Source organism: Cervus canadensis, chromosome 4 (assembly GCF_019320065.1).
Source record: "Cervus canadensis isolate Bull #8, Minnesota chromosome 4, ASM1932006v1, whole genome shotgun sequence".
Classification (NCBI taxonomy): Eukaryota; Metazoa; Chordata; class Mammalia; order Artiodactyla; family Cervidae; genus Cervus; species Cervus canadensis.
In genome coordinates, this window is record NC_057389.1 from 101,716,508 (window position 1) to 101,728,285 (window position 11,778).

An 11,778-nucleotide genomic window follows, 5' to 3' on the forward strand; every position below is an offset into this window, starting at 1 on the left:
TCTCCAGGAGATCTTCCCAACCCAGAGATTGAATCCAGGTCTCCTGCATTGTAGGCAGACACTTTACCTTCTGAGCCACTGGGGAAGTCCACAAAATAGAAAGCCCAGAGATAAATCCACACACCTATGGACACCTTATCTTTGACAAAGGAGACAAGAATATACAATGGAGAAAAGAAGATCTCTTTAACAAGTGGTGCTGGGAAAACTGGTCAACCACTTGTAAAAGAATGAAACTAGAACACTTTCTAACACCATACACAAAAACAAACTCAAAATAGATTAAACACCTAAATGTAAGACCAGAAACTATAAAACTCCTAGAGTAAAACTTTCTCACATAAATCACAGCAGGATCCTCTATGACCCACCTCCCAGAGTAATGGAAATAAAAACAAAAATAAACAAATGGGACCTAATTAAACTTAAAATTTTTTGCACACTGAAGGAAACTATAAGCAAGGTGAAAAAAAACAGCCTTCAGAATGGGAGAAAATAATAGCAAACGAAGCACAGACAAAGGATTAATCTCAAAAATATACAAGCAACACCTGTGGCTCAGTTCCAGAAAAATCAATCACCCAAGCAAAAAATGGGCCAAAGAACTAAACAGACATTTCTCCAAAGAAGACATACAGATGGCTAACAAACACATGAAAAGATGCTCAACATCACTCATTATCAGAGAAATGCAAATCAAAACTACAATGAGGTAACATCTCACGCCAGTCAAAATGGCTGCTATGAAAATGTCTACAAAAAATAAATGCTGGAGAGGGTGTGGAGAAAAGGGAACCCTCTTACACTGTTGGTGGGAATGCAAACTACTACAGCCACTATGGAGAACAGTGTGGAGATTCCTTAAAAAATGGAAATGGAACTGCCATATGACACAGCAATCCCACTGCTGGTCATACACACTGAGGAAACCAGAATTGAAAGAGACACATGTACCCCAGTGTTCATCAAAGCACTGTTTACAATAGCCAGGACATGGAAGCAACCTAGATGTCCATTGGAAGATGAGTGGATAAGAAAGTTGTGGTACATATACAGAATGGAATATTACTCAACTATTAAAAAGAATGCATTTGAATCAGTTCTAATGAGATGGATGATACTGGAGCCTATTATACAGAGTGAAGTAAGCCAGAAAGAAAAACACCAATACAGTGTATTAATGCATATATATGGAATTTAGAAAGATGGCAACAATGACCTTATATGCAAGACAGCAAAAGAGACACAGATGTAAAGAACAGACTTTTGGACTCTGCAGGAGAAGGGAGGGTGGGAAGATTTGAGAGAATAGCATTGAAATATGTATGTTATCATATGTGAAATAGATTGCTAGTCCAGGTTTGATGCATGAGACAGGGCGCTCAGAGCTGGTGCACTGGGATGACCCTGAGGGATGGGATGGGGAGGGAGGTGGGAGGGGATTCAGGATGGGGAACACATATACACCCATGACTAATTCATGTCAATGTATGGCAAAAACCACTACAATATTTCAAAGTAATTAGCCTCCAATGAAAATTAATTTAAAAAAAGAAATGATGCTTTTGAATTGTAATTTCCACTAGTAATTAGGGAAATGCAAATTAAAGTGCCAGTGGGAGCCAACTTGGCAACCATATAGGCAAAATTAAGTTTCACCACATTGAACATTGGTGAGGGTTGGGAGAAACAGTCAAGGTTGAGAAACATCAGTCTATAAGAAACTAAGATGAATATAACTCCAAAATGATGAGCAAATAAGCCAAGCTACAGCAAGATACCTACAGAACAATCAGATCTGTGTTAACATACATAGTATGAAAACTAGTTTGGTGGTCCACCAAAAAATGATATATGGAATTACTCTATTACTCAGCACTTTTACTCCTAGGAGCACACCTCAAAGAAATGAATTCAATAAAATCTCTGTACACAACTAACCAGAACAGCACTATTCATGCAGCCTAAAGGCAGAAACCGCCCAAATGCCCATCAATAGGTGAATGACTAAACAAAATATGATCCATCCACACAGTGGAATATTACTTAGCTATAAAAAGCAATGAAGCACTGATGTATGCTACATGATGGATGAATTCTGAAAATATTACACTGAGTGAAAAAGTCAGATCCCAAAGGCTACATACATATTGTATCATTCCATTTGCATGACATGCCCAAATCAGGCAAACCCATAGGGTAAAAAAGCAGATTAGTGGTTGCCAGGGGCTCAGGGGAGGAAGACTGGTAATGGGATAAGATCTCCCAGTTCTTAAAGTGGTGAAAATGTTTGAGAACTGGGTAGTGATGGTAGTTTAATAACATTGTGAATGTGCTAAATGAAACAGTTCACTTTACAGTGGCGAATTTTAAGTTCAATAAATTTCACCTTAAAAAGAAAAACAAAACCAAAAAACACACAACAGAACCCCACAATAATACTCTTATTTTGAGAGCATGTGTTACTCATTTGCCACGTGCAAACAAAGGTGTGTAGCAATGTCCATAAAATTTATCATTGTGATCTCATGGCTGGCCATCAGTTGACTTTTAGTCTGGTTTGCAGCATTTCAATTATTTAATAAGAAGAAACATATGTTTGTGTGCTTATTAAATTCTTTTATTTAAATTTTTTTTGCCACTTTATTTTTTAATAGAAGGATAAATGCTTTACAGAATTTTTAAAAAGGCATTTAATTGAGCAAATGCCCTGAATGCTCAAGAAAGAAAGTGGAGAGTCAAGCCAGGCAGCCTCCTCAGCCCCAGTGGGCAATGGCAGAGCTGCTCTCCTGCCACTGCTAGGAGCCAGGGTTCCAAATTCCAGGTTTGTGAAGTATTAGACTCTGATTGAGCCCCTGAGAAGCTCAGGTAATTGACTTACCCCTGGCAGGCAGAGAGGGAGGGACAAAAGGTGATGACAGTCTCCCTGAGATTGCCCAATGCATTGCAGGGTTCCCGAGGGCCCCAGCATCCTTGTAGCAACAGCAGAGACAGAGGCCAGGGGATCACAGTGAGAGAAAGCAGCAGGCAAGGAGCTGAGGCAGCATAAATAATGGAGGTGAGGCTCAGGGAGCCCCCCCCACTCCCCACCAGTCTACTCATGGTGGCAGGTTCCTTGCCTTGCAGCCCTCACTCATCCAGCCCTTATCTGCTGGAGAACATCAAACCAGAGCCTCCAGCTGTAGTAAAGCAGAAGCAGTTGCAGAGCCTGGGGTCCCAAGTGAGTCACCTTCCATCCCTTCCACTTGATCAGGAGAGACCTGGGGAACCAGTAGCTGTCACAGACAAGGAGAACCTTTGTGTTTATAAAACTTGCTGTGAAATTGAGTATATGAATTGGGGCAGTAGGTAGGGCTCTACCCTTCCCACCTTCAAGGTAATGAATGTGATGATTACTTTGCAGGATGGGTAAGAAAACTGGGATGCAGAGAGAGAAGAGCTACCACTTTAAGTTACCCAGAGTACCTGTATGACTTTTAACCTCATTCCCTTCACTGTCCTGGCCTATCCAGTGGTAAAAGGATTGGGGAGAGGCAGAGAAAAGAGCAAGTCAAGAGGATTCATGGTGGAAAGGCTCCAGTCACCCCTTCGCTAAGGTTGTTAAGTATCAGGGAGACACCAGGGTAGACGGGTGCATTGATGGTAAGGAGTCAAGGATGAAAATGGGGAGGCAGGAGGTATCTGAGGTGGGAGGGATGATGCAGAGAGGGGAACCTAAACAGCTTCATGAGGAGAGAGAGGATGGGGGCAGACAGGTAAGGCAAGATGGAGACAACACACCTAACCTGTGGTTCTCCACCAGAGGCTGTTACCTCCCCAGGGGACACTTGACAATGTGTGAGGATACTTCTGATTGTCACAACTGGGAGATGCTACTGGTGTATAGAGAGTGACAGGGTTGCTGCTCAGTATCTTATAATGCACAGGACAGCCTCTAACCACAAAAAAATTATCAGCTCCTAAAGTCCCTGTTTCATTGGAAAAGACCCTGATGCTGGGAAAGATTGAGAGCAGGAGGAGAAGGGGACGACAGAGGATGAGATGGTTGGATGGCATCACTGACTCAATGGAGATGAGTTTGAGTAAGTTCCGGGAGTTGTGATGGATAGGTAGGCCTGGCGTGCTGCAGTCCACGAGGTCGCAAAGAGTCAGACACGACTGAATGACTGAACTGAACTGAACTGAAAGTCCCTGATTATGAGAGGGTAACAGGCAGGAGGGCCAGGGGTCTCCAAATGGAGGAAATGGGCTGCAAGTGTCAGACATTTTTATCTCTCTTAAGCGGCAGGAGGAAACAAACTAGCGATAATTTTTTTCCTTCTCTATACAAATTTAAAAGGAGGTTTCTCTTAAAATACTGTGATGCCATAATGACACCTGGTTTCACTTGAAGTTAACTATTCTCAAACCTTGAGTTAATCAATGCATTTTTCTTATGGAAATGTTTGTCTTGAGCTATGTTAATGTACTATGCATTTACCCAAGACTCTGTGTTCAAGTCAGTTCCGCCTAATGGCTCAGGACCTACTTGACAAACCAGTATGTTATACTCAGATATTGTTCCCCTAATCTATGTAAATGAAACTATTTGTATGGTAATCTTCCCTTCTACAAGATTCAAGTCAATCATTTTATGGCCTGGGATGAATCATCTGGTGCCAAGATTATCCCAAAATGCATCTTATGGATGAGGAGCCTGGTGCCATTCTGAGTTTTAAGACATTCCTTTCTTTTCATTAACAGATTGCTAGTGACTATATAATATACAGCTGTAGACTAGCAGGTACTCTTTCTGACCCCTTCTGATGCCTATGTCAGAAGCTTTCTCTATCTCCTTTATACTTTAGTGAAACTTTATTACACAAAAGCTCTGAGCTAGCCAGCCTCGTCTCCGGCCCCGGATTGAATTCTTCTCCTCCAGAGTCCAAGAATCCTGGCGTCTTTTCATTCAGCAACAACCTTTCAATGCTAAAGTTGGAAAACCCTGCTGCCATGGTATGTGCAGATAGGATTTGGCCATAGGCAGGTTTGACCCCTGAGTTCTGGGTGGGGACTGGCCCCTCTGTGAGTTCCTCCAAGTGCCACATCACAAGGTCACACTCCTTCTCTGGGGCTGTTCAGTTTAACTGCAGAGAAGCCACTAGGTGTTCTCCTGGTTGGTCAATGACTAGGACCTTCAGTCCACCTCTTTGCAATCCTGAACCTACACTCATTGTGGTTCCAAGGTTTCTTATTTTACTTAAAAAAATTAGGAGTCTCTACTTCTTAGAGCAGTTTTAGGTTTACAGAAAAACTGAGCAGACAGTGAGCTTCCCAGATGGCTCAGTGGGTAAAGAATACACCTGCAATGCAGGAAAAACAGGTGATGTGGGCTCAATCCCTGGGTTGGGAAGGTCCCTGGAGGATGACATGGCAACCCACTCCAGAATTCTTGCCTGGAGAATCCCCATGGACAGAGTAACGTGGCTACAGTCCATGGGAATCACAGAGTTGGACACAATCGAAGCAACTGAGCATGCACGCATGAGCAGAGAGTGCAGAGGATTTCCACATGCCCTCTGTCTCCCTGCACTCAGCTTCCCTATTGTTAACATCCTGCATTAGTGAGTAACTGTGTTACAGTTGCTGAACCAATATTGACATATTATTATAACCAAAGCCCACAGTTTACACTAGAGTTCACTGTTGGTGCTGTGCAGCCTACATTTTGACAAATGCCCTGTATCGTGTATGCAAGATATACTATCTATTATACAGAACTGTTTTGCAACCTTAAAAACTCCCATGAGTTCCATCTATTTGTCTCTTCTCTTCTGCTGAGTCCTTGACGAGCACCAATCTTTTTACTGTCTCCATAGTTTTGCCTTTTCCCAGAATGAAGAGATACCAAACTTAGCTGAGTTCTGCATCCCCATCATCAGAGAAGGTGTATATGCAGCCCTGGGCCACATTGCCAGGACACGGTGAGCTCTAGTTTTCCCATAGTTCCCATCTTCCTTTTTTATGGGTATGATTTTTGTGATCTAATTAATATGGAGGGGGACTGTAAATAGCCTGGAATGGTGAAGCTGACATTTCTCTGGCCCTGAAAGTGGCTCTGACATTCACCAGCAGCCACCAGTAAATGGTGAATGTAACAGAGAGGTTTGGAAAAGATAGGCTTTGGGGTCATTCAGATATAGGTTCAGATCCTGCTCCCCCACTCAGGAGCCATGGTCTCTTGGACAAATGACGTGTCCTCTATGGATGCAGCTGCCACTTCTGTAAAACAGGGATCATGGCAGGGATCTGACAATATTGAGGAACAAATTTAATAAGAACTGCATGAACATAGGAACCACATCCAATTAAGGGCAATTGTTCTCATCGACAGTTCAAAATCCAATGCCAGAGATAGTTGTGTATCCAGCACGGTACATTATAATAACAATCATGATGAAGTTAGAAATGAGGACTTTTAAGCTCACTCTGGAGTAGTTGTTTGGAAAGCACACAGGAGTGAGTGACTAAATCTGCTTTAGAAAGAGATGTCCAGAAAGACTGCACAGAGTAGGTAACATTGATGCAAAAGAACAATAGTTTTCTGGTTGGAGAAACCAAGATCTGGGTAGAAGGAGCAGCTAAGTAAATACAATTGTACTCTCTAGATCATTGGTTTTCAACTGACGGTGATTTTGCCACCACCAATGGGGACATTGAAAGTGAAATTCTCTCAGTCATGTCTGACTCTTTGAGACCCCATGGACTGTAGACCACCAGGCTTCTCTGTCCATGGAATTCTTCCAGCAAGTGTACTGGAGTGGGTTGCCATTCCCTTTTCCAGGGTATCTTCCTGACCCAGAGATTGAACCCAGGTCTCCTGTGTTGCAGGCAGATTCTCTACTGTTTGAGCCAGCAGTGAAGTTCACATTGGCAATATCTGATAATGACACTTTTGGTAGTTACTACTGAGCATAGATTACTGACATTCAGATGGTAGAGGCCAGGGATGCTGCTAAATACCATATAGTGCACAGGATGGCCCCCACCTCATAACAAAGAATAATTTGTCATAAAATACTGAGAAAACTTGCACTAGACATTTGAAAACCTGGCAGCTTGTAAGCAGAGCCCACTTGATCCTGGTCTCACCCATTCAACCTCTTCTTGGAAGTTCTTATTTCCAAGTAATCCACTTTGATTTGCCCCTCTAGGATCTCAGGGTATCAGGGCCAAGTGGGGCTTCTGGGGACCTCCAGGCAGGTGCTGACTCAGAGGAGACAAAGAAATGCAATTGACTCCAAAGGAGGGAGACCAAAAAACTCTGGAAACCAATGATGTTGGGGAATGAAACCTCCAGTCCCCAAAGTGTCTGGTTCCCCTTCGTGTCCTCATTATTAACCTGCCAGGGCTTGAGCTAGGACCTGAGCCCACTTAAGAGGGTATTTCCTACTCCCCTCCCCCCCATTTTTCATGTGTTGTGGTAAGATACATGTAATGTACAATTTACCACTTTAGACACATTACAGCATACGATTCAGTGGCATCAAGTTCATTCACGATGTTGTATGAGCACTGACTCTCTAGTTCCAGAATCTTCTCAGCACACCCAAAGGAAACCCTATACACATTAGGAGTCCTCCCTCTTCTCCCCTTCCTCCAGCTCCTGGAAACCACTGCTATGCTTTAAATGCCTACATGAACATTCATAGCAGCAGTATTCACAAGAGGGGGAAAATGGAAACAACTGACATGTCCATCAATGAGGTGACTGAATAAGCAAAATGTGATATCCATAAAGGAATATTGTTTGACCATAAAAAGGAATAAAGTTCTGACAATGCTACAAGTGGATGAACCTCAAAAACATCATGCTGAGTGGAAAAAAAAAACAGACCTCAAAGGTCACACAGTGTATGATTCCATGATATGAAATGTCAGGCACAGGCAAATCTATAGAAACAGAAAGGAGATTAGTGGCTCACTGCGATTCAAACTTGAAAATGCCTTTTAAAAAATCACTCAAAAATAGTTGTTATTTATAAAGGCACATTGAAATCTCATTAAATTGAAGTTATTTACTGAGTACACTGTCACTGTGCATGTGTGCTCAGTTATGTCCAAGTCTTTGTGAGTCCATGGACTGTAGCCTGCTAGGCTCCTCTGTCCATGGGATTTTTCCAAACAAGAATCCTGGAGTGGATTGCCATTTCCTTCTTCAGGGGATCTTCCTGATGCAGGGTTTGAACCTGTGTCTCCTACACTGCAGGTGAATTCTTTACCACTGAATCACCAGGTAGGTTATTTACCGAGCATAGACCACATACATTTGTTCACTGAGTGTATTGAGTTATTTATCATAGGTAGTACCTGCTGTTTTCCAGGTCACAGCCCAAGAATAGCACATTTAGTTCCCACAAAGAATCTTAGAGGTGGGTAGAGAGAAATGGAGGTACAAAGAGGTGAAGTAACTTGCTCAAGTTTACACAGTGGGCAGAGCAGGGACTCAAACTTCCAGACTCTCTCATTGCTTTCCTTGATGGCTATGTTGCATTGCCTCATTCGGAACAGATGTACCTCATGGGATCTGGAAAACAAGAACATTATTCCTACACAGTCTCTTACTTCAGATTCCTTGCATAGGTAACTCCAGAGGCAGAGTCTGATTGATTCATGTTAAATTAGAGATACACACTGGTCCAAAGTGTTGTAGACATGGAGTAGGTAAGTCTTCTGGTATCTGAGACTTTGAGAAGAACATTTATCAGAAAGGGTGAGGTGGACAATGGCTGCAAACTCTAGTGAAGGAACATTTATATTTTTTGGAAGTAACCAGAGGGAGAGAGGGGTATAGTCTTTGAAGACAGTCAGCCATGGGTTCAAGTCTTTACTCTGCCATTTTGACAGCTTCACCTTGAACAAGATGCTTAGCCTCTCTGAACCAAATATTCTCAGTGCTTGTGCTTCAAATGATCAGAATCATTGATAAAAACAACATCTCCCCCACTACATTGATAAGAGGATTACATCGTGGGAAGCGCAGAGTAGGAACTCAGCCAGTGTCATCTGTCATTTGTCAGGAGCAGCCCCTTGGACAGAGTCAGGAATGATGGAAGCTAATTCCCCTGTCGATCCAATAGCTGACCTCTCCATGTCACACCGCACTTCAGGAACAGCCTTCATGCAAGGAGCCAACTTCTCAGCAGTGACTGAATTCATCCTCATCGGCTTCTCCACCTTCCCCCACCTTCAGCTGATGTTCTTCCTGCTCTTCCTGCTGATGTACCTGTTCACGCTGCTGGGGAACCTGCTCATCATGGCCACCGTCTGGAAGGAGCACAGCCTCCACACCCCCATGTACCTCTTTCTGTGTGCCCTCTCCATCTCTGAGGTCCTCTACACCTTCGCCATCATCCCGCGCATGCTGGCCGACCTGCTCTCCACCCACCGCTCCATCCCTTTCAAGGCCTGTGCCAGCCAGATGTTCTTCTCCTTCATGTTTGGCTTCACCCACTCCTTCCTGCTCACAGTCATGGGCTACGACCGCTACGTGGCCATCTGCCACCCCCTGCGCTACAACGTGCTCATGAGCCCCGGAGGCTGCGCCTGCCTGGTGGCCTGGTCCTGGGCTGGAGGCTCAGTCATGGGGTTGGTGGTGACATCTGCCATCTTCCAACTCATCTTTTGTGGACCCAATGAGGTCCACCATTTTGCTTGTCATGTGCCCCCACTATTGAAGTTGGCCTGTGGAGCTGAAGTGCAAGTAGTGGCCAAGGGCGTGGGCCTGGTGTGTATCACTGCCCTGCTGGGCTGCTGTCTCCTCATCCTCTTGTCTTATGCCTTCATCGTGGCCGCCATCTTGAGGATCCCTTCAGCCGAGGGCCGGCACAAAGCCTTCTCCACGTGCGCGTCCCACCTCACCGTGGTGGTCGTGCACTACGGCTTTGCCTCTGTCATCTACCTCAAGCCCAAGGGGCCCCAGTCTCTGGAAGGAGACACGCTGATGGGCATCACCTACACGGTCCTCACTCCCTTCCTGAGCCCCATCATCTTCAGCCTCAGGAATAGGGAGCTGAAGATCGCCATGAAGAAGGCCTTCCTCAGCAAGCTCTACCCTGAAAATATATGATTATCTGGGAAGAATTCCTTGGAAATAGCTAAATTGGGTTACCAGATGCTACCACCAGAGGTGACACCCTGCAAGCATGTAATAACCTACATCTATCTGATGCTTTACGGTTTACAAGGACCCTTATTGGCAACATACAAATGTTTGCAAAATTCAACAGCCCCATGAATGTATTCAGGGTGGAAAGATGTATGAAATGATAAAATGCATGATGTCAGATTCATTGATTTCCTATCTGTTGCAGGACATTTGACCAGGTAGCAGCATTAAACCCAAAATCTGCTTTTCTTCTGCCAGAAACCAGGATAGACTAATTGCACCTATCACCATAAACCCACATTGCAAAGAGAAATGGATGAGGCCATGCCGTCACTTTCTACTAGGTGGCAACAGGGCTTCCTTTGTGGCTTAGCTGATAAAGAATCCTCCTGCAATGAGGAAGACCTGGGTTCAATCCCTGGGTTGCAAAGATCCCCTGGAGAAGGGAAAGGCTACCCACTCCAGTATTCTGGACTGGAGAATTCCTTGGGACTATATAGCCCATGGGGTCACAAAAAGTCAGACACGACTGAGTGACTTTCACTTTTCAGGTGGCATCAGGTAGCCACAACTCAACTTTTGTGAGGCTACTGAAGACTTAGTCAGATTACAGCAGAGGAGTGCAAAGCACCCTAAATTTCAGCATTGCACAACCTGTAACAAGCAAACTCAGGAAAAGCTGAGGACATCTCCAAGTTTCAAGTGTGAATCTTGAGCAGCTGCACAGAGACAGAGAAGTCTCTTTAGTTAGGTCCAGGAAAGAAGTCCCTCAGTGAGAAATCACCTGCTGTGTTGGAAAGTGCCTGGAGAATCTCCATGGACAGAGGAGCCTGGTGAGATACAGTCCATAGGGTCGCCAAGATTTAGACACAACTGAAGCGACTTAGCATGCTTCATAGTACTTATAATTTGTTGAAAATATGTATATTCAAGAGAATGACAAACACTGTATGATTTCCCTTATAAGTGGAATTGTAAAAAGGTAGTCATAAAAACAAGTTGAATGGTAGTTGTCAGGGGCTGAGGGGTGGGAGAATTGGGGCAATATTGTTGAAGGGCACAAATTTGTGACCAGTTGATCAACCAGAAGATCAACAAGATTTTGTGGATCAACAATGCAGCATTGTGAGTATAGATAATAATACTGTATTATCAAGCTCAATGTTACTAAGAGACTAGATCTTCATTGTCATTCCCCCCAAAGATGTGATAACTATGTGACATGACAGGAATGTTAGCTAACACTGGAGTGGCAATCATATGCAATATACAAAGGTATGCACATATATATTCTAAATTTACACACTATTATATGTCAATTACATGTCCATTTAAAAAGTCCCTTGACAGCCTGGCTAGCTCAGTCGGTAGAGCATGAGACTCTTAATGCTGGAGAGGGTGTGGAGAAAAGGGAACCCACTTACACTGTTGGTGGGAATGCAAACTAGTACAGTCACTATGGAGAACAGTGTGGAGATTCCTTAAAAAACTGGACATAGAACTGCCATAAAAACCAGCAATCCCACTGCTGGGCATACACACCAAGGAAACCAAAATTGAAAGACACAGGTGTACCCCAATGTTCATCGCAGCACTGTTTACAGTAGCTAGAGCATGGAAGCAACCTAGAA

General features: G+C 43.8%; 1 protein-coding gene across 1 annotated transcript; it reads left to right on the forward strand.

The window, feature by feature from the left end:
• The first annotated feature begins 9,116 nt into the window (after positions 1-9,116).
• Positions 9,117-10,153, forward strand: LOC122439361 (olfactory receptor 10H1). Its single transcript, XM_043464434.1, has one exon. The coding sequence runs from the start codon at positions 9,131-9,133 to the stop codon at positions 10,106-10,108; it is 978 nt and encodes a 325-aa protein (XP_043320369.1). The 5' UTR covers positions 9,117-9,130; the 3' UTR covers positions 10,109-10,153.
• The last annotated feature ends 1,625 nt before the right edge of the window (positions 10,154-11,778 follow it).